Source organism: Salvelinus alpinus, chromosome 21 (genome assembly GCF_045679555.1).
Source record: "Salvelinus alpinus chromosome 21, SLU_Salpinus.1, whole genome shotgun sequence".
NCBI classification, from domain to species: Eukaryota; Metazoa; Chordata; class Actinopteri; order Salmoniformes; family Salmonidae; genus Salvelinus; species Salvelinus alpinus.
The window spans coordinates 6157912-6185457 of NC_092106.1; the positions used below are offsets into that span (position 1 = coordinate 6157912).

A 27546-nucleotide genomic window follows, 5' to 3' on the forward strand; every position below is an offset into this window, starting at 1 on the left:
TCAACAACTGAGACATAAACTGAACAAGTTCCACAGACATGTGACTAACAGAAATGGATTAATGTGTCCCTGAGGAGTATATCTGCCCGTAAAAAAATAACTCATTCTGATTGATTGGGACTAGCTCCCCAGTGGGTGGGCCTATGCCCTCCCAGGCCCTCCCAGACGTGCTCAATGGGATTGAGGTCCGGGCTTTTCGCTGGCCATGGCAGAACACTGACAATCCTGTCTTGCAGGAAATCACGCACAGAATGAGCAGTATGGCTGGGGGCATTGTCATGCTGGAGGGTCATGTCAAGATGAGCCTGCAGGAAGGGTCCCACATGAGGGAGGAGGATGTCTTCCCATAGGTGACGTTGTTGCCAGTGATGTCTGGTGAGGACCTGCCTTACAACAGGCCTACAAGCCCTCAGTCCAGCCTCTCTCAGCCTATTGCGGATAGTCTGAGCACTGATGGAGGGATTGTGCGTTCCTGGTGTAACTCGGGCAGTTGTTGTTGCCATCCTGTACCTGTCCCGCAGGTGTGATGTAGCGATCCTGTGCATGTGTTGTTACACGTGGTCTGCCACTGCGAGGACAATCAGCTGTCCGTCCTGTCTCCCTGTAGCGCTGTCTTAGGCGTCTCACAGTACGGACATTGCAATTTATTGCCCTGGCCACATCTGCAGTCCTCATACCCCCTTGCAGCATTCCTAAGACACGTTCACGCAGATGAGCAGGGACCCTGGGCATCTTTCTTTGTGTTTTTCAGAGTCAGTAGAAAGGCCTCTTTAGTGTCCTAAGTTTTCACAACTGTGACCTTAATTGCCTACCGTCTGTAACCTGTTAGTGTCTTAACGACCGTTCCACAGGTGCATGTTCATTAATTGTTCATGGTTCATTGAACAAGCATGAGAAACAGTGTTTAAACACTTCACAGATCTTCATTGTAAAGTTATTTGGATTTTTACAAATTATCTTTGAAAGACAGGGTCCTGAAAAAGGGACGTTTCTTTTTTTGCTGAGGTTACAACAAATTTGTGTCTGTCTGTCTTAGTCAGGGCAGTTCATCTCATGTGTCCTGGTGGGCCTACGATGGGAGTGGAGGAGACCTGATGACCATGACTGTCAAAGCCAGTACAACCGTCTTCTGACTGTTGTTGACGTTAGAGGTAGGCCTTATATCAAAATTGGAAACTAAGACATCTGGCTCATTGACCATCATGCAAACTGAACCAGAGCATCAAGTGGAGCAGCACCATGCTCAGAGACAGTTTCTCCCACTAAGCCATAAGACTGTTAATGAAAACTGAACTGACTCTTTGCTGCTATGGCAACTACTGTACTGTACTGCAATGCAATCGAAGAAACGGAATGTCCTCATTTCAGGACGAGCTCATGACATCTAGCTGCAGCTGTCCGCTGGAACCTGTCACCCTGATTCGCCACAGACTCTGACCTGCCACCTCCCATCTGCCGCAATTTCAGTGGACCTCCTTCGCCAGCTTGCAGCCCTGCAGCTGGAATGTGGGGCGTCTTTGAGGGATGACCTTGGCTTTCCATGAATCCAAAGCATGCTGGAAGGTAGTTGTATGGTTTGATTTCCAATTTAAAATACATGTGTTCTTTACTATGAGGATACTTTTTTCCCCTTCCATCTCCAGACAGTTGAGCGCTACATGGAGCTCCCAAATGAGTCATTTGAGGAGTTCAAACACTGGCAGTTAGAAAGAGAGACGAAGGAAGTTGGCAGGAAGTTGGCACCACTGACCTCCTCGGATGAAACAAAGTGTCCTCTCTGTCCACAGGCATGTCAATGATAACAATTAAGGAACAACTAGAAAGTCTCAGTAAGCTAGGATTCTTATTTGCATTCAGTGTTGTTCATCATTTATAAAGGGAAATATATCCAACCTCAGTTGTCAAATATATACACTGCTCAAAAAAATAAAGGGAACACTAAAATAACACATCCTAGATCTGAATGAATGAAATATTCTTATTAAATACTTTTTTCTTTACATAGTTGAATGTGCTGACAACAAAATCACACAAAAATTATCAATGGAAATCAAATTTATCAACCCATGGAGGTCTGGATTTGGAGTCACACTCAAAATTAAAGTGGAAAACCACACTACAGGCTGATCCAACTTTGATGTAATGTCCTTAAAACAAGTAAAAATGAGGCTCAGTAGTGTGTGTGGCCTCCACGTGCCTGTATGACCTCCCTACAATGCCTGGGCATGCTCCTGATGAGGTGGCGGATGGTCTCCTGAGGGATCTCCTCCCAGACCTGGACTAAAGCATCCGCCAACTCCTGGACAGTCTGTGGTGCAACGTGTCGTTGGTGGATGGAGCGAGACATGATGTCCCAGATGTGCTCAATTGGATTCAGGTCTGGGGAACGGGTGGGCCAGTCCATAGCATCAATGCCTTCCTCTTGCAGGAACTGCTGACACACTCCAGCCACATGAGGTCTAGCATTGTCTTGCATTAGGAGGAACCCAGGTCCAACCGCACCAGCATATGGTCTCACAAGGGGTCTGAGGATCTCATCTCGGTACCTAATGGCAGTCAGGCTACCTCTGGCGAGCACATGGAGGGCTGTGCAGCCCCCCAAAGAAATGCCACCCCACACCATGACTGACCCACCGCCAAACCGGTCATGCTGGAGGATGTTGCAGGCAGCAGAACGTTCTCCACGGCGTCTCCAGACTCTGTCACGTCTGTCACATGTGCTCAGAGTGAACCTGCTTTCATCTGTGAAGAGCACAGGGCGCCAGTGGCGAATTTGCCAATCTTGGTGTTCTCTGGCAAATGCCAAACGTCCTGCACGGTGTTGGGCTGTAAGCACAACCCCCACCTGTGGACGTCGGGCCCTCATACCACCCTCATGGAGTCTGTTTCTGACCGTTTGAGCATACACATGCACATTTGTGGCCTGCTGGAGGTCATTTTGCAGGGCTCTGGCAGTGCTCCTCCTGCTCCTCCTTGCACAAAGGCGGAGGTAGCGGTCCTGCTGCTGGGTTGTTGCCCTCCTACGGCCTCCTCCACGTCTCCTGATGTACTGGCCTGTCTCCTGGTAGCGCCTCCATGCTCTGGACACTACGCTGACAGACACAGCAAACCTTCTTGCCACAGCTCGCATTGATGTGCCATCCTGGATGAGCTGCACTACCTGAGCCACTTGTGTGGGTTGTAGACTCCGTCTCATGCTACCACTAGAGTGAAAGCACCGCCAGCATTCAAAAGTGACCAAAACATCAGCCAGGAAGCATAGGAACTGAGAAGTGGTCTGTGGTCCCCACCTGCAGAATCACTCCTTTATTGGGGGTGTCTTGCTAATTGCCTATAATTTCCACCTGTTGTCTATTCCATTTGCACAACAGCATGTGAAATGTATTGTCAATCAGTGTTGCTTCCTAAGTGGACAGTTTGATTTCACAGAAGTGTGATTGACTTGGAGTTACATTGTGTTGTTTAAGTGTTCCCTTTATTTTTTTGAGCAGTGTATATTATATCATTGCCTTTCAATACCATCGCAAGCCTCTCAAAAACCCAACCCCTCGGCCAAGTTGTGGTAGACGGAAACGGGTAAACTACAGGATTGCCAGACAGGGCAAAGTTTTGTGGGTGGCTGTGCCACCCAGGCTGCTACGGTTGCCATGAAGGCCTGTCTGGATCTACAACACGCTGGATAACGGTGCTCTGGTAAAGCTAGGTGGACCACTCATCTTCTTAGTGGACACTAACGATTACAGATACATTCATGAAGAAACTACAGCGCAAATGACCTATGCTTCCCAAAAAGCAAAAGTGTTTCAGTAATACCCTTGCAAATGTCTATTCCCTGTATCCCTAATAATTTTGTATAATTAATTATTTGCATCATTGTTTTAAAAGGAAAACGGTCATCAAGTTATTGCAGCTGATGCACTATTTGGGCTTCCCAGAAAAAGATAGTCTGGGACCAGCATTGAGGGTCCTAAACATGCTGGGCGACTCATTTGTGACCAAGACAAAGTCGACTGCTTTGTAGGAGGAGCATCAGACACACCAACTGAAGTATACTGGATTTTGAAGAATGGGATCTCACACAACCAGTTAATTTCACTCGCCCTCTTCTGTGTGTTTGTGTGTATAACCAACAGCTGGGCTGAACAAGTTCCACAGACATGTGGAACAGGGTTGGATTGAAATCAGGAGAAGCTATTTATCCTTGGTGATGGGACTCTAGCATTGGACTATTCTGTCCATTAAAATATTTCTTCAGTTGAACAGATTAGACTAAACAGGAACTGCTTAGTGACAGTGACTTTTTTCACTCAATGTTGAATAACTTTTTTTAAATTAAAAAAACAATTCATTGTGGCTAAGTAATAATAGTGTTCATTGCAACTGCAAGGACGTCTGTGTATGACTGGGAGACATTTTTTTTTGACTAAATTACAAGGTGATACATTTGTAAGGTAATAAAGTATGTTCATCATCAAAGACAAAATACAGGTTGACTTGTTGGCTACATACACAGTACACTTTGGAAAAATAACATCAAAACAGATGTTTTTAATAGTGTCTGCACTGAAACACCTCATCCATTACGTAGTGTGGTACATTTGTTTACACACATTTACCCAATTTCTAATTCTGACATTTGACATTACACATTTGATGTGCAAAATCAGGTGCAGTGCACTGTTGTTTATCTGGAACAGTATTGAACTAAGCCAAGCATCATTGATAACATACAAATACACTGGAGTTTACAAAACATTAGCAACACCTTCCTAATATTGAGGCTAGTTAAGGATCATATCACATCCACCTTAACTGGCACCCTATTATCCTCAAAGTGGGCAAAGAAGGTGTTTAGTTTGTCTGGAAGCAAGACTGTCGGTGACGTGGCTGGTTTTCCCTTTGTAATCCGTGATTGTCTGAAGTCCCTGCCACATACGCCTTCTGTCCGAGCCGTTGAATTGCAACTCCACTTTGTCCCTATACTGACATTTTGCTTATTTGATTGCCTTGCGCAGGGAATAACTACACTGTTTGTATTTGGCCATATTCACCTTTCCATGATTAAATGTGGTGGTTCGCGTGTTCAGTTTTGCACGAATTCTGCTATCTATCCATGTTTTTGTTTGGGTAGGTTTCAATAGTCACAGTGGGAACAACATCCCCTATACACTTCCTGATGAACTCCGTCACCGCGTCAGTGTATATGTCAGTGTTATCCTGAGGCAACCCACAACATATCCCAGTCTGCGTGACTATTTAAGACTTGTGTGCCTGCTCAGGAATAAATTACTTATTATTTAAGGCAAGTCAGTTAAGAACAAATTCTTATTTTCAATGACGGCCTAGGAACAGTGGGTTAACGGCCTTGTTCAGGCAGAACCAGGGGCGAAAATCTGATATCAACCTTGGAGGGGACAATTACATGAAAATTTCTCAAGAACAATTCCTGAGGGGGACATCAAAAGTAGTGCTGTAACACATAGCCTACGTTGTAATATGTTAAATGTATATTGAGGAACCATAATCACTACTACTGGATAATTGATAGGTACAGTAGTTAACTGAAGGGGTTTCCCAACTTGTTCAAATCATTATAATACTACTACTAATAATAGTTATAGCAGTGCTCCTTACCAGTCCAGTATGTATGCAGGTATTTGTACTTACAAACAGCAATATCAAGAAAGGCCAGTAAGTGACAATGGTACTGTACACTGTATGGGTGCAGTTTTCATAAATACAATGAACATGGTGCGATCACATCTATAAGAATCTCCATTGAGAACCATCACAAAGTTGGTCTCCGTATTGAATTGACCTTTTAATTTGACTTTTTCTGGTACATTTATATAGTCATTAAATATGTGCCACTGGCCTGAGTCTACTACAATATCTTTACAAGAACAAAAAGCTCAAAATAAGTACAGTTCTAAAGGCAAAATAACTACTTCAATGAAAAACCCAAATAATCAAACAAAATATCCTTCAGTCAGTGTCTCAACTCTTCAAACAGCAGCTATGGACAAGTATGTCGCACAAAGTATGCAATTTTAAATAAAATAACAGGAAATAAATAATTTGTAAGTACTGTCATGTACTAAAAACTGAAAACTACTAAACAAAAGAACAAATATCAATTACACCAGGGGTTCTCAAACAGGGGTCCATGGACTAATTGGGTTTCCAGTAAGTTTACATATAATATAGAGTGGAGGTCCCTGAGGACCACTCAAAGCCTTGCCTCAAAATATGCAGGGGTTCCAGTACCCAAAAAAGGTTGAGAACCACTGCTATACACACTACTGAACAAAAGAACCGAACATATGTTTGCGGGTTTCAATGGATCCAACAAATTGCTGGCAGATATTTTCCATCTTGAGACTGTCCAGCCTGTCTTTATGTACATTACAGACAACTACGCAGTTCAGTCTCTCTTGGCCCATGCTAGCCCGTAGCCAAGTCTTTAACCTGCGGAGTGCACTGAAACTCCTCTCAGCCTCACATGAAGACACTGGCACCACAAACAAAATTCTGATCAGCACCTCAACTTGGTCAACCCCCGCACCTCCACTGGAAGCCTCCTGAGGACCTCTGCTGCCTCTCCACTGCTGCTACAGGGGTATTTGTTGTGAAAGAGAGGGATCTGCACTGAAAGAGAATCTATGTTCACCTCTGGGTACTGATCTAGAGACTCATCCAACTCCCCCGTGAGAAGCGCTCTTTCCAACTTTTGCAGGACGTTTAGACTGTCCTGGTCAAAACGGTCGCCAAACTGAACTGCCACACCATCCAACACTTAAAAAAATTCTGCCCTATAGTGATCCACTGCTTTGCCAGCAAATCGTCTTGAGTGCGTCTCAATGGATTCAATAGAGTCAATTAATGTTGTTGCTTTCTCATACAGTCAAAGGTAGCTTTCGTCATTTCTCGTGCCCCTAAGAGATGACCGCACACAGTCGACTGCAGCCTGCATACCAGAGACAGTCTGAGTTTTCTTCTGCAGTGAAATGTTTAGACATTCAAGCTCTCCAAGAACAGCAGAGGCAAGTGTGAGGCCCAACACAGTCTTACCTTTGCTGAAGTGCTCGAATAAGCCACTGGCAGTTGAAGCTGTCTTGGATGCAGATTTTGCCATCTCCTCTAGGCTGCTTAGTACCCTCTCATACTGCCCTAGCACAGCTCTAATAGCAGTATTCAGCACAGTCCACCTTGTTGGACATGGGGGTTTCAGGGTGGTCAGATTTGTATCTTTGGATGTGGAAATTGATTGAAACATGCTCTTAAACTTTCCTGACTGGCCATAGAGGACACCTAACTGATGGACCCAGGAAAGGGAATCCCGGATCAGTGGGGAGGCTGAGCAGCCAGCCTGTGTAATCAGATTTACTGTGTTCTCCACAATGTACATAGAGGGCTAATGGTTGCTGCCTCCTCACAATTGCCTATGCACCTGTGTATTTTCCTGACATGTTTGAGGCACCATCGTAACTCTGCCCACGTAAGACAGACGCCCTTGGTGACAGGTGGAACCATGACAATAGGTGCTAGAAGTTCTAGTTGTTGCCTCTAAGTGCAGTCAATGACAAAACATTGTTCTCATGTTGAAAAGATGCTAGTTCCAGTGTTTTGAAATCTTTGTCTTATATTAATGAAATGTTTAACATTTCCACCACAACCCATAGGTAAATGAGTATATTATGTATAAATTACATTGATTGATTTGTTTTAGATAGGGAAATCATATGGTTGTTATCGTAATCTCACAAGTTTGGGTGGAAGTAACATATTTATCATGATAAACATATGTTTTCAGCTGTCACCAATGCAAGTTTATACATTCAGGCGTCATGTTGAATTATTAATATTAGGAAAACTTTAATCACTTAAAATAATGTTTAAAAAAGTTAATGTACAAATGTATAAGAAATGTGTTAAATAAAATTATTTTCAACTAAAATGGATGTCTAATGACGTGATGGAAATGACATTTATCTATGGCTGTCCGGGAAAAAATACAAGAATATATACATTCCTGAATAGTACGATCACAGCCATTATCAGATATTGTTTCTAGACAAATCAAATACACAATTTTACCAGTATTATAATTGTATCAATACCTTTTAACTTCTGAAAGTGCCCGAAGTTGTAGAGTCACCTTTATGACATGAGTAACAATTAGGCGGAAATAAACAAAATAGTTAGTTGAAATGGTTAATGCAGTCATTTTCACCTTACATTTTCCCCAACTGCAACTGGAAAAGCAGGTCCCAGACAAGATAAATGACTCATACAACATATTATTGACTGAGGTTTGGGTCATACTATGGTATGTTGGGGACGGATAGGCAACTGGATATTGTTGTTAGGGGTGGTGCTTGTAGGTGTGGCTGATATTGACTACTTATTTCAGTGCATCTTAAATTTTCATCTATGAATGAGACTGCTTTATGGAAAGAGTCACCATGACAATTCCACTACTGATGTTTGGTATGTGACCATCCCTATCAAACTCCGCACATTCGCTAGAATTTGTGTAGAACCTCTAGACTTCCTTTCTTTAACATTTGCTTTTTGAATTTGTGCAGTTTTGCTGACTCTACCCTGCTACAATGCTCACGGTAAGTGGAAAGCACCATCATGTCTTGCGTCTGTTTGTATGAATGAAATGGAGCCGGCTGTTGAGAGGTGTAGGCTACTACCCTGCCTCAGATTGATGTGTATACAGTATACAGCAGAGAAAGTATTGCAATGTGGGCTCCTCTTCGGTTACGTTAAGCCAGAGGGGAACTTGTGAATTATTGTTCTTTGGGCCTGAGAATTTATGCATCATCAGGGATGAATTAATTTCTTCCCGGTACGGGACCTTTTTATGGACCTAATCATAGAATGATATATAGAATCCCTAGTATTTATGCGTCCACTCATGGGCGGCGTGTTTCAAGTTTGGGGAAGCTAATGTTCAACATAATATAAAGCATTCCAACCACCTTCACATTTGCAGACTTATGTAAGAGCCTACTACTCTCGATGTGATCAGTTTATATACAGTTGAAGTCGGAAGTTTACATACACTTAGGATGGAGTCATTAAAACTCGTTTTTCAACCACTCCACAAATTTCTTGTTAACAAACTAGAGTTTTGGCAAGTCGGTTAGGACATCTATTTTGTGAATGACAAAAGTAATTTTTCCAACAATTGTTTAGACAGATTATTTCACTTATAATTCACTGTATCACAATTCCAGTGGGTCAGAAGTTTACATACACTAAGTTGACTGTGCCTTTAAACAGCTTGGAAAATCCAGAAAATTAGGTCACGGCTTTAGAAGCTTCTGATAGGCTAATTGACATAATTTGAGTCAATTGGAGGTGCACCTGTGGATGTATTTCAAGGCCTACCTTCAAACTCAGTGCCTCTTTGCTTGACATCATGGGAAAATCTAAAGAAATCAGCCAAGACCTACACAAGTCTGGTTCATCCTTGGGAGCAATTTCCAAATGCCTGAAGGTACCACGTTCATCTGTACAAACAATAGTACGCAAGTATAAACACCATGGGACCACGCAGCCGTCATACCGCTCAGGAAGGAGTCTCCTAGAGATGAACATACTTTGGTGCGAAAAGTGCAAATCAATCCCAGAACAACAGCAAAGGACCTTGTGAAGATGCTGGAGGAAACAAGTACAAAAGTATCTATATCCACAGTAAAACGAGTCCTATATCAACATAACCTGAAAAGCTGCTCAGCAAGGAAGAAGCCACTGCTAAAAAACCAACATAAAACTATCGTTTGTTAACAAGAAATTTGTGGAGTGGTTGAAAAACTAGTTTTAATGACTCCAACCTAAGTGTATGTAAACTTCTGACTTCAACTGTGTGTATATATATTATTTCTTTGTACAGGAAGAATGCCCTTTTATAAACACATCTCATTCAATTCTACTGCACTTTATATGATTGGAGACAGAATATATTTTGTTAATAGGTCAAAAATTAGAGTAGCCTAATCTGCGGACACTGACAAACCGATCAATAAAAAAAATATGCTCACAAATCTCTGTGGTCTAATCATGCTTTCTGGTCTAGAAGCCTATTTTGAATGATTTTATTTATATCTGTATAAAAAGGAGTAGGCTAATTTAGTTACATAATATTTCCTATTTCATTTAATATACTTTACGGGAAGCTTAGTTGAACCACATTGCATTTTGGACCGTAGTTTTCAAGTCCATTCGCAAATTTTTCATGCGTAAAACTATTTGCCTTCCAGCAGGGGGGTACTGGCAAATAGTTGTATGCATCTGGAGAACATAAGGTGTAAGGCGATAATCAAATGGCTACCCAGACTATTTGCATTGCCCCCTCTTTTACACCACTGCTACTCTGTTATCATTTATGCATTGTCACTTTAATAACTCTACCTACATGTACATATTACCTCAACTAACCGGTCCCCCTGCACATTGACTCTGTACCAGTACCCCCCTGTATATAGTCTTGCTATTGTTATTTTACTGTTACTCTTTTAGCTAGTTGAAAAGCGAAGCATGTTTGCCAAGTATGAAAAATGGGGGCTAGATATCTGGCAAAACAAAACGTATATGCACCTGGTGGACATCTGGTAATATTTTGACCCCTGTGCATCATGTACCTTACTTCCCTGACATGACTCCTGAAAAGGCAAACAGAATGCAGTGGATCATGATGGTTTGGAATCCTGCCTGTATAGGAATATGTGCAATCTATACAGAACAAAAATATAAAACGCAACATGAAGTGTTGGTCCCATGTTTCATGAGCTGAAATAAAATACCCCAGAAATGTTCCATACGCACAAGGCTTATTTCTCTAAAATTGTCTACAAATTGGTTTACATCCCTGTTACTGAGCTTTTCTCCATTGCCAAGATAATCCATCCACCTGACAGGTGTGGCATATAAATAAACTGATTAAACTGCATGATCATTACACAGGTGCACCTCATGCTGGGAACAATAAAAGGCCACTCTAAAAATGTGCAGTTTTGTCACCCAACACAATGCCACAGATGTGGGAGTGTGCAATTGGCATGCTGATTGCAGGAATGTCCACCAAAGCTGTTGCCAGATAATTTTATGTTAATTTCACTACCATAAGCTACCTCCAATGTCATTTTTAAAGAATTTGGCAGTACGTCCAACCGGCTTCACAATCGCAGACCATGTGTAACCACGCCAGCCCAGGACCTCCACATCCCCCTTCTTCACCTGCGGGATCATTTGAGAAGCCAGCCAGACAGCTGATGAAACTGGGTTTGCACAACTGAAGAATTTCTGTACAAGCTGTCAGAAACCATCTCAGGGAAACTCATCTGCGTGCTCGTCGTCCTCACATTTTTTTGTTTACATTTATCCTTTAACTAGGCAAGAACAAATTCTTATTTACAATGACGGCCTACCCCAACCAAATTCGGACGACATTATGCGCCGCCCTATGGGACTCCCAATCAAGGCCGGATGTGATACAGCTTGGAATCGAACCAGGGACTGTAGTGACGCCTCTTGCACTGAGATGCAGTGCCTTAGACTGCTGCGCCACTTGGGAACCTCACAGGGCAGATGGCAGACAGCGTGTATGGCATCATGTGGGTGAACGGTTTGCTAATATCAACATTGTGGAACAGAGTGCCCATGGTGGTGGGGTTATGGTATGGGCAGGCATAAGCTACGAGCAACGAACACAGTTGCATTTTATCGATGGCAATTTGAATGCACAGAGATTCTGTGATGAGATCCTGAGGCCCATTGTCGTGCCATTCCTCCACCACCATCACCTCATGTTTCAGCATGATAATGCACAGCCCCATGTTGCAAGGATCTGTACACAATTCCTGGAAGCAAAAAATGTCCCAGTTCTTCCTAGGCCTGCATACTCACCAGACATGTCACCTATTGAGCACAGTTGGGATGCTCTGGATCGACGTGTGCGACAGCGTGTTCAAGTTCCCGCCAATATCGAGCAACTTCGCACAGCCAGTGAAGAGGAGTGGGAAAACATTCCACAGGACACAATCAACAGCGTGATCAATTCTATGCGAAGGAGATGTGTTGCGCTGCATGAGGCAAATGATGGTCACACCAGATACTGACGGGTTTTCTGATCCACGCCCATACCCTTTTTTAAAAGGTAATACCAACAGATGCATATGTGAAATCCATAGATTAGGGCCTAATTTATGTATTTCAATTGACTACATTTCCTTATATGAACTGTAACTCAGTAAAATCTTTGAAACTGTTGCATGTTGCGTTTTATATTTTTGTTCAGTGTAGATAAGTCAGTGAAATGAGTTGTCATCATTACTCGGATCAGCATAGTCTTCTAGGGCACACTACTGGCAAGAAGTCAACCGATTAAATCGGAATGGCCGATTAATTAGGGCCAATTTCAAGTTTTCATAACAATCGGTAATAATTTTTGGACACCGATCATGGCCGATTACATTGCACTCCACGAGAAGACTGCGTGGCAGGCTGACTATCTGTTATGCGAGTGCAGCAAGGAGCCAAGGTAAGGTGCTAGCTAGCCTTAAACTTAACTTATAAAAAACTATCAATGTTAACATAATCACTAGTTAACTACACATGGTTGATGATATTACTGAAAGAAGAAACGTTTTGTTTTCAAAATTATAGGTCCCATTTTTGACCATATTAATGCCCTAAGGCTCGTATTTCTGTGTGTTATTATATTATAATTAAGTCTATGATTTGATAGAGCAGTCTGACAGAGCGGTGGTAGGCAGCAGCAGGCTCGTAAGCATTCATTCAAACAGCACTTTCCTGCATTTGCCAGCAGCTCTTCGCTGTGCTTCAAGCATTGCGCTGTTTATGACTTCAAGCCTGTGATTGTTGTGACTTTGCCATTGTGGTTGTTTGTAGGCTTGTGTGGTCTTAAGTGAGTCTATGATCGTATGCTATCCATTTGTATTTATTGTATGCTGCTCTTTCTATGCCATTTTAATATTTGAGAAATTAACCAATGATATTAGGCCATTCTTGGCCATGATTACAGACACCTGTGTGTCTTGACACTATATATAAACGAGTCATCCTGCAGTGTCTGTGATTGTACCCTGATGAAGACAGCTTGCCTGTCGAAACGTTGGTAAATTAAATATTTTTGCATCTGAGCTCCTAGAGTGTGCGGCTCTCCTTCATTTTTAAGTTTTCTACTCCGCTAGCCAGCACCTCGCCTAAATAGGTGTGCGTTTCTTTTTCTTCTAGACTATGACTTCAAGCCTATCAACTCCCGAGATTAGGCTGGCAATACTAAAGAAACCTATTAGAACATCCAATAGTCAAAGGTATATGAAATACAAATGGTATAGAGAGAAATAGTTCTATAATAACTACAACCTAAAACTTCTTACCTGGGAATATTGAAGACTCATGTTAAAAGGATTCACCAGCGTTCACATGTTCTGAGCAAGGAACTTAAACGTTAGCTTTTTTACATTGCACATATTGCACTTTAACTTTCTTCTCCAACACTTTGTGTTTGCACTATTTAAACCAAATTGAACATGTTTCATTATTTATTTGAGACTAAATTGATTTTATTGATGTATTATATTAAGTTAAAATAAGTGTTCATTCAGTGTTGTATATAAAAAAATAAAGAAAACATTTAAAAATAATTGCCCGATTTAATCGGTATCAGCTTTTTTTGGTCCTCCAATCGGTATCGGTACTTAAAAATCATAATCGGTCGACCTCTACTACTGGCTGTGTGGTTTATAGAGTGATGGGGATATTAAGCCTGATTTTAATGTTTTTTAATTCAAATGACTTATATGGAGCTGCAGAGACCTTTAGGAAGTGCTAACTGCAGCTATAGATACCATTGCTTCCTGACAATAGCTTATTCAACTTCAGTCACTGTATCGGCAGTTGTAAAACGCGATTTTAAACAATACAACATTTTGCATTGCTTTACTTTTCACTGTAAAGCGATTTACAGTTCCAATATTTTCTTCGTAAGCGTTTTGCAAATATCACGCTTAGATTAATAGCATTCCTCATGACCTGAGATAGCTTTTCACAGAATACGTAGCCAGTGCTTTGTCTTGATGTGGGGATGTTCCACGTTTCACAGGGCAAGTCAATCATTTTGGAATTCCAGTCTCTGCCCATGCTGGGTTCTACGACACGTGAGTATAGCAAGTACCCTTATTATCTGTGCTCTGGGTAGAAGCTGCCCGTGGGCTCAAATCTTAAGCGGGGATATGAAAAACTGACCTGATAGTGTTTAGGGGCAAATTCATCCTACTACCTTTAATTAAGATGTGTCAGCATGATGTGACCGTATGTGTAAGCATTGTGACTCCATTCTATGTCTTGTATATATGCTGCACATATAGAAAATGCCCTCTAGACATGAATATGAACCGCTGCCTTTCAGGTCTCCCAAAGACCACCTCTGCGGCAAGGGGAAATATGACGTTCTAGATTACACTTGCTGTGAAAAAGTACTACATGAAGGGGTGGGGCTGTCCTGCTGTGGAAACAGGGCCTTCAACCTCATCCGGGCTTCCTGTTGTGAAGGTGAGAGAGGAGACATTACTCTGTCTAGCAGTATTCCACTGCATCTATTCACTCAAACCTGGTAACTGGGTTGAAAACATTCTCAGCATCTCCCAAGTTTGAATTTGTATTTTGTGTGTTTTGTTTGCCCTTATCTGTGATTCAACCGATGCAGGTCAGCTGACTCATGTGAGCCAGCTGGTGTCAGATTGCTGTGGGTGTCGGGCCTATGACCCACTCAACCAGCTCTGCTGTGACTCTCAGATCCTAACCAGGACCCAACCCCATTCCAAGTGTTGTGGGAAAGGTCAGTAATGTCAGGTCTTTTGAGGCCTTTGCTGTCGTCATTGGGAAGAACAACTACATCAAAAGGCATACAAATAGGTGGTGTCATAGTGTGCATTTTAGACTTGGCTCGCTCCATTGAGGTCTGTCTAGTCCGAAAGCTTTTTGGGAGATATTTCCCAATTCTCTCATGCTGAGTCATTTTGACAACCTAATTTCCCACCTGCACCCAGAGCTCGCACTAGGTGCTTAAAGTACTTGAATTTGGCACTCTGAAATTGAAGTACTGGAAAAGCAAACATTTTCTCAAGTTAGTACTTGAAAGGTAATCTAATTAAAATTAGAAAACAGAATGATTAAATAGGTTGATATGAGAAATGTTGGTCTTGCGAATGAATTTCCAGGCAGACAACCCAGTTTTATTTCCTCACGTGTTTCGTGGTCTGGCAGCGCACAATTGGCCCAACGTCGTCCGGGTTTGGCCGCCATTGTAAATAAGAATTTGTTCTTAACCGACTTGCCTAGTTAAATAAAGGTAAAAAAAATGGAAAGGAAATACAGAGAGAGGAAGCATTGAAGCAAGCAGGGAGAGAGGTTAGTAGTACAGTGGTTCCCAAACTTGGGGTCCGGGACCCATGTGGGGTCTCCTAAAATGTAAATAGGGTCCCCTGAAAGAATCTTTCATCTTAAAACACATGAATTTGTTTCTTCAAATGGGTATAGAAAACATTTTAGAGTCAACTAAGGGTGTTCTACACTTTTGCTAAATATAAAGACAATTTAAATAGAGACCATTTTATATCATCATCATGCACACTGAACAAAAATATACATGCATCATGCAACTTTAAAGATTTCGCAGTTACAGTTCATATAAGGAAATCAGTCAACCTCATCACTGACTTAGCACTCCTGTGTGTAGTAAATAAGTAGTGAAACACGTATTATTGATTAGAACTGGTAAGGTAGTGATGAATAGTAAGTTAATGGTGATATGTCATCTGGTGGCAACTAGAAACAATTGCATGATAGGAAATATTAAATGGATGATCATTGAAAATGCATAGTGCTTGAAAGTCCTTGAATTTGACTTGCTACTGTCTGTACGAACCCTGTGCACCTCACGGCTTCTATGCTCACTTACTCCTTCACAATGACAAGCTTGAGCACTTGAGTGCTTTAAACAGTCAATCTGATCAATTGTTATTACCTGTCCCACAGACCTTTATGATGAACACCAGCTTTGCTGTGGAAATGTCCAAGGAAGGAAGGTCCTGACCAAAAGGTCTGGTCACCACCGGTGCTGTGGAGACCAGCAGTTTGACCAGCGAAGCCACTGCTGCTGCTTCGATTCTGAACTACTAACCCCAGAGCCTCTCAATGCAAGCTGCTGTGCATCACCAGGGTTTAATGTTTTTCAGCACAGAGCAATTGCTCAGAATTCTCCAAACTGGTAAGGTTGCCTTTGGCCTTCAACCATATACTGGACCTCATGTCTCACTTTCTTTATTCACGTTAATGAAATGGGTAACAGTCAGGTTTTAAAATAATAATTTTGATATCCTACAGATAAAAGCAACAATTGGGCTGGCATCCGTTGCTGTATTTTCCTTGTGGGTTCATGCTTTTGGCCTAGGTATTGGTCAGCCAGACACTGCGCTAGGATTCTTGCTCTCTCGGTGCTAAGGGGGAGCTTGACCAATACGCTGGGTGCTAAGAAAAGTAGATTTTCATGACTTCAGAGTTAAGGAAGTTCTCGTTTTTTCAATAAAAGCAGATATGACAGCACAGTTGATATAAATGTAGCAGTCTTTATTACGTACCACAGGAGAACCAAGAAATTGAGTGACACCACGGCTGTCTTTTGGCTTATGTCAATCTGCAATAGTATTGTGAAAAGACGGGACAGGAACAGTCTCCAATGCACCATCTGTCAAGTGTTTCTTTGTGTTCTCAAACTTACAATCACATTCATACATAAAGCCATAATGTATAGTATAAAATAACCAGTCCTTAATACAAATGTATAATCTTAATTCTTAGACAATAGAACCATACCTGCAATAGTATTGTGAAAACATCAGTCTCCAATGCACCATCTGACAAGTTGTTCCACATGTAACCGGTGCAGCTGTAACTCTGCGTTTTGGGGTTGATTGAGACAAGACGTGGACTTGAGATCAGGTAGTTTTAATTAAGCAGAATTCACTCTGCATCCGGCATCCAAAAGAAAAACATTTGTAGAGCACATGTTCTGCGAATCGTCGCCTCTTTCTACAACAGATGCACAATACAAGGGACTGGGATCATTCAAGGAGCTAGCCATCGTTCACACATACATACCGTAGCTAGCTATTAACCACATGTTGAATTCAGAATGTTGATATCCTAAAAAGTACAATTACAAGTGCATTTTAACAATACCATCCACTTATGAGTAACCTCTAAATATACATTATTCATGAACAAAACACTGTGTATGACTTCATGCTTAAAAGAATCAAACTTTTCTGAAGACAGAGAAAGCGTGCCTACCTCTGTGCATCAAAATGATTTCAGCACGCAGGGCAAAACGTAAGTACACACTCCCCTACTCCCAGGATGCAGGCATGCATAATAACAAATCAACATTACATTAATATATGAACCTGGTAAAATTCACAGTACTTAAACTGTTACATATACAGGAGCATGAAGAAAGGTAAAATACATTGCTCGGTGCTATCAGTGTTGACAGTACCAAAATACAACACTGCAAAACAAACAAGCTACAACGTGATATCGTCTATCCCATTCAACCTTAGAGGGTCAAAACTACATCTCCCGCAACGCAAGCACCAGTCGGCAGCTCAGCTAACCGTCTGCATCACAGAAAGGCACGCTAGTTAGCAACACTTTAGCACTCAGAACTATATTAACAAAAAACACTGGACGTTATATGTTTCATTAGTCACACTCCCTTATAAAAATATCCACAGCATTAACCTTGGGATGTTTTATTTATTTCACGTTATGGACTTCTACAAAAGAGGTATCTGCAACACATACCTTTCTCTGTTCTCGACTGAGAACCGGAGCTACGGGTCGTACCATGGTGTTAGTAGGTGACGCAAGCACCCAGATGAAATTAAATGTATTTTATGAAACAAAACCCGAAGATGTTATCATTCAGCTACTGTAGCTGCAACACCTTGCCAATCCTCATACCACCTACGATTGAAGTAGCGATCCTGCTGTCCAACTTGTGGCTGGATAACGCAGAAGAGGGCGCCTTGGTTCTTCAACAGGTGACTGGCTTAAATCACAGGGATCGGTGGCTGTGTTAACACTCATTTTATCTCCCTCTTCTTTGCCCCCATCGGAGACGGGGTCTGGATTTTCATTTACTATCCGCACTCTTCTCTTGATCAGAAAACGGCCCATCGCAACGCGGAGAGATAGTCGACTAGCTAGCTAGAAGTTAGTTCACTTTTACGTATAACTCTAGGAAGTGAACGCAACACCCTGCTACAACAACTCCCCGTGGAGTGAAATAGGTATGGGACCTACATGTAGGTGCGAGTAAGGATGACAAAGGCAGAGAATTTACCGTTTACTGGGAATTTATTCCGTCACACGGTAATTTTGGGGAAAAGGGGCTGAACGGAATCAAAGCAAAGAAAGTAAATGTCAAAGCCCCCTCTCCTACCTTACCTGCCTACCCACCTATCTTAGCACCACCTGGTGCGCTAACCAAAATACAGGGTGTGGTCCGCCCAGGTCTTACCTAGTGTGTATAGACAGTAAATACGACGGGTTATGTATGCCCGCAAGCCTCTTGCCTAATCACTCCCTAAGTGCCTTCCCCTTCCACCCTGGGAACAAATGAAACAGAAAAGTACAAACAAGTTCAATAATCAACACAGTCCTTTGGACATAAACATACCTCGGCAGGACCGCTACAAAATACACTGCTCAAAAAAATAAAGGGAACACTTAAACAACACAATGTAACTCCAAGTCAATCACACTTCTGTGAAATCAAACTGTCCACTTAGGAAGCAACACTGATTGACAATACATTTCACATGCTGTTGTGCAAATGGAATAGACAACAGGTGGAAATTATAGGCAATTAGCAAGACACCCCCAATAAAGGAGTGGTTCTGCAGGTGGTGACCACAGACCACTTCTCAGTTCCTATGCTTCCTGGCTGATGTTTTGGTCACTTTTGAATGCTGGCGGTGCTTTCACTCTAGTGGTAGCATGAGACGGAGTCTACAACCCACACAAGTGGCTCAGGTAGTGCAGCTCATCCAGGATGGCACATCAATGCGAGCTGTGGCAAGAAGGTTTGCTGTGTCTGTCAGCGTAGTGTCCAGAGCATGGAGGCGCTACCAGGAGACAGGCCAGTACATCAGGAGACGTGGAGGAGGGCAACAACCCAGCAGCAGGACCGCTACCTCCGCCTTTGTGCAAGGAGGAGCAGGAGGAGCACTGCCAGAGCCCTGCAAAATGACCTCCAGCAGGCCACAAATGTGCATGTGTCTGCTCAAATGGTCAGAAACAGACTCCATGAGGGTGGTATGAGGGCCCGACGTCCACAGGTGGGGGTTGTGCTTACAGCCCAACACCGTGCAGGACGTTTGGCATTTGCCAGAGAACACCAAGATTGGCAAATTCGCCACTGGCGCCCTGTGCTCTTCACAGATGAAAGCAGGTTCACACTGAGCACATGTGACAGAGTCTGGAGACGCCGTGGAGAACGCTCTGCTGCCTGCAACATCCTCCAGCATGACCGGTTTGGCGGTGGGTCAGTCATGGTGTGGGGTGGCATTTCTTTGGGGGGCCGCACAGCCCTCCATGTGCTCGCCAGAGGTAGCCTGACTGCCATTAGGTACCGAGATGAGATCCTCAGACCCCTTGTGAGACCATATGCTGGTGCGGTTGGCCCTGGGTTCCTCCTAATGCAAAACAATGCTAGACCTCATGTGGCTGGAGTGTGTCAGCAGTTCCTGCAAGAGGAAGGCATTGATGCTATGGACTGGCCCGCCCGTTCCCCAGACCTGAATCCAATTGAGCACATCTGGGACATCATGTCTCGCTCCATCCACCAACGCCACGTTGCACCACAGACTGTCCAGGAGTTGGCGGATGCTTTAGTCCAGGTCTGGGAGGAGATCCCTCAGGAGACCATCCGCCACCTCATCAGGAGCATGCCCAGGCGTTGTAGGTAAGTCATACAGGCACGTGGAGGCCACACACACTACTGAGCCTCATTTTGACTTGTTTTAAGGACATTACATCAAAGTTGGATCAGCCTGTAGTGTGGTTTTCCACTTTAATTTTGAGTGTGACTCCAAATCCAGGCCTCCATGGGTTGATAAATTTGATTTCCATTGATAATTTGTGTGATTTTGTTGTCAGCACATTCAACTATGTAAAGAAAAAAGTATTTAATAAGAATATTTCATTCATTCAGATCTAGGATGTGTTATTTTAGTGTTCCCTTTATTTCTTTGAGCAGTGTCCTTCACAAAACCCTGTCTCTCAGCAAAAAACAACATAGGACATAATAGTCATCTTTCTGAGAAACAACCAACATATAATACAACCCTCAGCTCTATCTGAGAAACAACTAACCCAGGATATAACCCTCAGCTCTCTTCAGAGCCGCAGAAGGAGTCTAATGGGAAACAGCTGTATCCTGATGAGGGGGCGGGGTCAGTTCCAATCTGCAGCTGACCAATCAGCTGCTTAGGGGAATCCAGGAAGCCATTTCATAAAATACACACATACAAATACACAAACCACAAGACAGAAACTGGGGATCGTAACACTCACATAACGTAGCCTAACTGCGCGAACACCCCCTACACACACACACACACGCTGCCAGGGATCGGATTGGGAACAGAATAGCTGGTTATTAACTTTTACATATATATATATATATATATTATTTTTTTTTTTTAAATACTAAAACGCTTAACTGGGGCTATGCAGATTTGTGACGTGGCTATAGCACCCCCTAGCCCCGGTGTAGCGCCGTGCCTGGCCAACAACCACATTGACACTGTGATTATTAAAGTGGGCACTTTAATTGTAAACCTTTGTCTGTAGAACAAGAGTGGTGGAATAGTTAGAAACATGATGGTGGATTATATTTTTTAAACTATTCTTGTATGTGTATTTGTGTACATTGTGTTTGTTTATGTGTCTTTATGTGCATGTGTTTGTATTGCATCTAAGTGTGTGTGTCTCTCTCGCTCTCCACATGCCTCCAGTATGCCTGGGAAGAAGCCTTGTGGTCTAGGTGCCTGTTTCAACCCAACAACAGAGCGTTGCTGTGTGAACCCTAGCTCTCACCAGGGTCAAAGTTACTCTCATGACCAGGCCCGCTGTGATGGAACACTCAGCCACACCCCATGTAAGACAGCACAAGGTGCCCTGCTAGTGTCTGTATGTTTGTGTGTTTCAGAGGAGGCTGGTGGGAAGAGCAATAGGAGGACAGGCTCATTGTAATGGCTGGAATGGAATAAATGGAACGGTATCAAACATATACAAACCACATGTTTGACTCCACTCCATCTATTAAATTCCAGCCGATGAGACGGTCCTCCTATAGTTTCTCCCACCAGCCTCCTTTGGTGTGTATGTACACTTGCTGTTTCCATGACAGACTGACCAGGTGAAAGCTATATTCCCTTATTGATGTCACTTGTTAAATCCACTTGTCAGTGTAGATAAAGGGGAGGAGACAGGTTAAAACCTCTGAGATGTCAAGTCCCTCGTTTAGGGGACCTGCGTGGTTCTGGTACCGGTTCCGACTGACAGGATGTGAAATCTGAAACCACTTGAAGCTGGGATGTCCCTCCTATCATTTCATTCTGTCTTCAGACTGTCCGTCAACTCCTGTCTAAACCCTATGTCACAGCCACTGATCAAGCACATGCCTGCAATCATTACATCGTAGCGCAGCAGTAGAGAGTGGTTTCAGAGATTAATTCATATCCATCTGTGGTGTGTATTCATGGCTTCCCCAAAATATTTACCAGTAAACAATTTATCTTTAGTCTCTGTGTTTCATCATTTTCCTTAACCCTTGTGTTGTCTTAAGGGTCAAAAATGACCCGCCACTATGTTTAACAGCAGAGAAAACTAAATTACATTTTTTCAACTTGAAATTTGATGACTTTTCCTAGAGTGACCCCAACAGCAGTTCTCTCTCTGTGAATCTAACCCCAAGAAGTTCTGGAAAACGGTTAAAGACCTGGAGAATAAACCTTTCTCCTCACAGCTGCCCATGTCCCTTAAAGTTTATGATGTGGTAGTTACTGACAAGAAGCACATGGCTGAGCTCATTAATCACCACTTCAATAAGTCAGGATTCCTATTTGACTTAGACATGCCTCGTTGCCCGTCCAGACATTTCCTCATCTCCCACCCCTTCTAATGCAACTAGCCCTGATGCTCCTCCATCTTTTTCCCCTGCCCCTCTACAAAGTTTCTCCCTGCAGGTGGTCACTGAGTCCGACGTGCTAAAGGAGCTCCTTAAACTTGACCCCCAAAAACCATCTGGGTCAGATTGTTTAGACCCTTTCTTCTTTAATGTTGCTGCCCCTATAATCGCCAGGCCTATCTCTGACCTCTCTCCTCTCTGGGGAGGTTCCCATTGCTTGGAAGGCAGCCACAGTTAGTCCTTTATTTAAAGGGGGAGATCAAGCTGATCCTAACTGTTTTAGGCCTATTTCTACTTAGCCCTGTTTATCAAAAATGTTTGAAAAACCTGGCAATAATCAACTGACTGGCTTTCTTGATGTCTATAGTATTCTCTCTGGTATGCAATCTGGTTACCGCTCAGGTTATGGATGTGTCACTGCAACCTTAAAGGTCCTCTATGATGTCACCATTACCCTTGATTCTAAGCAATGTTGTGCTGCTATTTTTATTGACTTGGCCAAAGCTCTTGATACGGTAGACCATTCCATTCTTGTGGGCCGGCTAAGGAGTATTGGTGTCTCTGAGGGGTCTTTGGCCTGGTTTGCTAACTACCTCTCTCAAAGAGTGCAGTGTATAAAGTCAGAACATCTGCTGTCTCAGCCATTGCCTGTCACCAAGGGTGTACCCCAAGGCTCGATCCTAGGACCCACGCTCTTCTCAATTTACATCAACAACATAGCTCAGGCAGTAGGAAGCTCTCTCATCCATTTATATGCAGATGATAGTCTTATACTCAACTGGCCCCTCCCTGGATTTTGTGTTAAACGCTCTACAACAAAGCTTTCTTAGTGTCCAACAAGCTTTCTCTGCCCTTAACCTTGCCCGGAACACCTCCAAAACAAAGGTCGTTTGGTAAGAAGAATGCACCTCTCCGCACAGGTGTGATTACTACCTCTGAGGGTTTAGAGCTTGAGGTACATCATACAAGTACTTGGGAGTATGGCTAGATGGTACGCTGTCCTTCTCTCAGCACATATCAAAGCTGTAGGCTAAAGTTAAATCTAGACTTGGTTTCCTCTATCGTAATCACTCCTCTTTCACCCCAGCTGCCAAACTAACCCTGATTCAGATGACCATCCTACCCATGCTAGACTATGGAGTAATTTATAGATCGGCAGCTCTCGAGCGGCTAGATGTTCTCTACCATTCGGCCATCAGATTTGCCACCAATGCTCCTCATAGGGCATATCACTGCACTCTATACTCTTCTGTAAACTGGTCATCTCTATATACCCGTCGCAAGACCCACTGGTTGCTTATTTATAAAACCCTCTTACACCTCACTCCCCCCATCTGAGATATCTTCTGCAGCCATCATCCTCCACAAACAACACCCGTTCTGCCAGTCACATTCTGTTAAAGGTCACCAAAGCACACACATCCCTGGGTCGCTCTTTTCAGTTCGCTGCAGCTAGCGACTGGAACGAGCTGCAACAAACACTCAAAGTGGACAGTTATATCTCCATCTCTTCATTCAAAGACTCAATCATGAACACTCTTACTGACAGTTGTGGCTGCTTTGCATGATGTATTGCTGTCTCTACTTTCTTGCCCTTTGTGCTGCTGTCTGTGCCCAACAATATTTGTACTCTGTGTTGTGCTGCTACCATGTTGTGCTGCTGCCATGTTGTGTTGCTACCATGTTTTGTTGTCATGTGTTGCTGCCATGCTATGTTGTCATCTTAGGTCTCTCTTTATGTAGTGTTGTGTTGTCTCTCTTGTCGTGATCTTGTTTCCCTTGTTTTATTTAATACATTTTTATTTTTAACCCCATCCCCGCATGAGGCCTTTTGCCTTTTGGTAGGCTGTTATTGTAAATAATAATTTGTTCTTAACTAACATGCCAAGTAAAAAAAGAAAATCAATAAAATAAGAAGTAATGATGAATATTTCAAAAGGTTTCACTTGGCCGCTCTCTAAAGTGTTTCTTGTAAAATCTCTAGTCATGTAATAATTATACTGTGCAACTTAAGGTTACGGGCTAAAATGTCCAGAATGGTTGGCTGAACAAAAATGGAAAATGAAACCAACAATTTGTGGAATTTTTCCCATGTATGATTATTTTATTACCAGACCATTACCCATGCATGAATCAGCACTATATTGTCTCTGAAACATCCCTTTATATGAAACTTTGCTGTAGTGTTGGATTTGCGTGGCCCTTTATTACCATAGAAGAAAAAGGAATCTCTGCAACTCTGGTATGGTTCCAGGGTGATTTAATCAGAGCATAATAAAGATAACGTTTTGATCCAAGTTGGATCTTCATCGGGTCATACACCACTGTGAAACACACCTACTTAAATAATCTAGAGCAGTGGCGGTCGGTGCCATTTAAGTTGAGGGAGGATGATACTTTTTTTTTTATGAGCTTCGTCTTATTTCTATTGGAGCATATTAGATTACTGTCATTCATATTCCATTCACCCAGCTCAATGTACCATCGATAGGTTTAGGCTACTGCATGATACTCAAACTTTCCGTGTACCCATCTTGAGGTTGCTACAACCTGGCCTATGAAATAAAATTTACATAGGTGCACAGGTCAAGAGAATTTTGAGTAATCAAGGTGACTTGATTATGCTTGCGTCTGTTTAAGAAACGTTTTTCAGCAGAATCGGCGGAATGAATAGACCCCTGATCACACGCAAACAGTTCACTTTCATAGCAGCCAGATAAAAACACTTTGCGTTGTGTATATATATAATTCCTTCTCGCAACTATCTACTGTATGCGCTCTCCTCCTCTCACCTTTTCTCTTCGCTTGTGGACTTCAGTACACAACACATCAGCTGTCTATGACCAGGCAAAAAAAAAATTCGAAGCCAAACCTTCATGTCATGACCACTAACCGCTACACACAGCCTACATCGTTGTCACGTCATAGTCACCTAGAACTAATGCGTTACTAAACCGGCTACAATCATGCAGTACAGTCAGAAAGCAGTTTAGCAGTTACACCAGCGTGCCCCGGTGGCAATAAAATAATAAAACCAAAAGCTTACCTTGACTTGGAGTTCCAGTGTTAGATAGCCAGCTAGCTAACATAGCACCCCTCTCTGTTTTAGCTGGGTGTTTGAGTAGGCTAAACTAGCTAGCTGCATTTTTTAAAATAAATACAACCTAATCTCTCTCTCTCTTGCTTCTTCTTAATTTTGGAAGAAATTAATTTGCTCAAAACTGTTCAACTATTGTCTTTCTCTCTCTTTGAGTCAACTAATCACTACATGTTATGCACTGCAGTGCTAGCTAGCTGTAGCTTATGCTTTCAGTACTAGATTAATTCTCTGAACCTTTGATTGGGTGGACAACATGTCAGTTCATGCTGGAAGAGTTCTGATATGTTGGAGGACGTCCTCCGGAGGTTGTCATAATTACTGTGTAAGTCTATGGGAGGGGGTGAGAATCATGAGTCTCCTAGGTTTTGTATTGTAGTCAATGTACCCAGAGGAGAACAGAAGCTAATTGTCCTCCGGCTAAACCATGGTGCTAACCTACAAAGTGCTGTTGAGGCTACTGTAGACCTTCAGTGTATTTTAATCAATTATTTGTTGATGTGAATATATTTAGTATAGGTTTATCTAAAAATGCTAACTTTTTAAAAATGTTTCACTATTTAGATGATTATTAAATTCATTGAGGATGGTCCTCCCCTTCCTCCTCTGAGGAGGATCTACTGCTCTACAGGCATGAACATCCAGTCAATTTTACATTTTAGTCATTTAGCTAGAGTTTACAGTTAGAGCATTCATCTTAAAAACTTCTTCAGGGGCCTCCCGGGTGGCGCAGTGGTCTAAGGCACTGCATCGCAGTGCTAGCGGTGCCACCAGAGTCTCTGGGTTCGCGCCCAGGCTCTGTCGCAGCCGGCCGCGACCGGGAGGTCCGTGGGGCGACGCACAATTGGCTTAGCGTCGTCCGGGTTAGGGAGGGTTTGGCCGGTAGGGATATCCTTGTCTCATCGCGCTCCAGCGACTCCTGTGGCGGGCCGGGCGCAGTGCGCGCTAACCGAGGGGGGCGGGTGCACGGTGTTTCCTCCGACACATTGGTGCGGCTGGCTTCCGGGTTGGAGGCGCGCTGTGTTAAGAAGCAGTGCGGCTAGGTTGGGTTGTGCTTCGGAGGACGCATGGCTTTCGACCTTCGTCTCTCCCGAGCCCGTACGGGAGTTGTAGCGATGAGACAAGATAGTAATTACTAGCGATTGGATACCACGAAAATTGGGGAGAAAAGGGGATAAAATTTAAAATAAAAAAAAAAAAAAAAATAAAAAAAACTTCTTCAGGCTAGGGTCCTTTTTTCTGAATTTCCGCCTGACTGACCTGCCCAAAGTAAACTGCCTTTTACTCAGCCCCAGAAGCCAGGATATGCATATAATAGAAAACACTTTGAAGATTGTAGAAATGTTAAAATAATGTATGAGACTATAACACAATAGGTATGGTAGGAGAAAATCCAAAGAAAAACCTACACGGAAATTACTTTATTTTGAGAGCCCATGCTCTTACAATGGAATTTATAGGGTCATATCCAAATCCAGCTCCCAGATTTCAATTCCTATGGCTTCCACTAGATGTCAAAAGTCTTTGTTCAAGGTTTCAGGCTTGTTTCTTCCCAAACAATGAAGAATTTTGAGTTTTGTACTGGGAGTCAGAGTTGGAAATCAGTCTGTGCGCGCACGACGAAGAGGACTCGTACCTGCTAATTTTGCTTTCCTATTGAACATACTTCTTTCCATATGAAATATTATAGTTTAATTACATTTTAGGGTACCTGAGGATGAGATATTTTTACTTGTTTTAACAAAGTTTAGCGGTAGCTTTTTGGATTCCTTTCTCTGCATGTTGAACGAGTGGATTATTCAAATCGATTGCGCCAACTAAATGGACATTTTGGGATATAAAGAAGGATTTTATCTAACAAAACGACCATACATGTTGTAGCTGGGACCCTTTGGATTGCAAATCAGAGGAAGATTTTCAAAAAGTAAGTGAATATTTAATCGCTATTTGTGATTTTATGAAGCCTGTACCGGTAGAAAAATATGTTGATGTGGGGCGCCGTCCTCAAACAATCGCATGGCATGCTTTAGCTGTAAAGCCTATTGTAAATCAGACAATGCAGTTAGATGAACAAGAATTTAAGCTTTTAACCGATATATATGTACCTAAATGTTTAATATCCATAATTTTTATGATTATTTATTTGAATTGCGCG

The 27546-nt window shown here is 42.6% G+C and overlaps 1 protein-coding gene across 1 annotated transcript in view; it reads left to right on the forward strand.

The window, feature by feature from the left end:
- Positions 1 to 27546, forward strand: part of LOC139547692 (uncharacterized) — a 49924-nt gene that overhangs the window by 11640 nt on the left and 10738 nt on the right. The window contains exons 2-7 of the mRNA XM_071356685.1: positions 8589 to 8621; positions 14141 to 14195; positions 14447 to 14589; positions 14744 to 14875; positions 16075 to 16306; positions 21120 to 21262. Coding sequence (XP_071212786.1) covers positions 8589 to 8621; positions 14141 to 14195; positions 14447 to 14589; positions 14744 to 14875; positions 16075 to 16306; positions 21120 to 21262 — 738 coding nt within the window. The remainder of the gene's footprint in view (positions 1 to 8588; positions 8622 to 14140; positions 14196 to 14446; positions 14590 to 14743; positions 14876 to 16074; positions 16307 to 21119; positions 21263 to 27546) is intronic.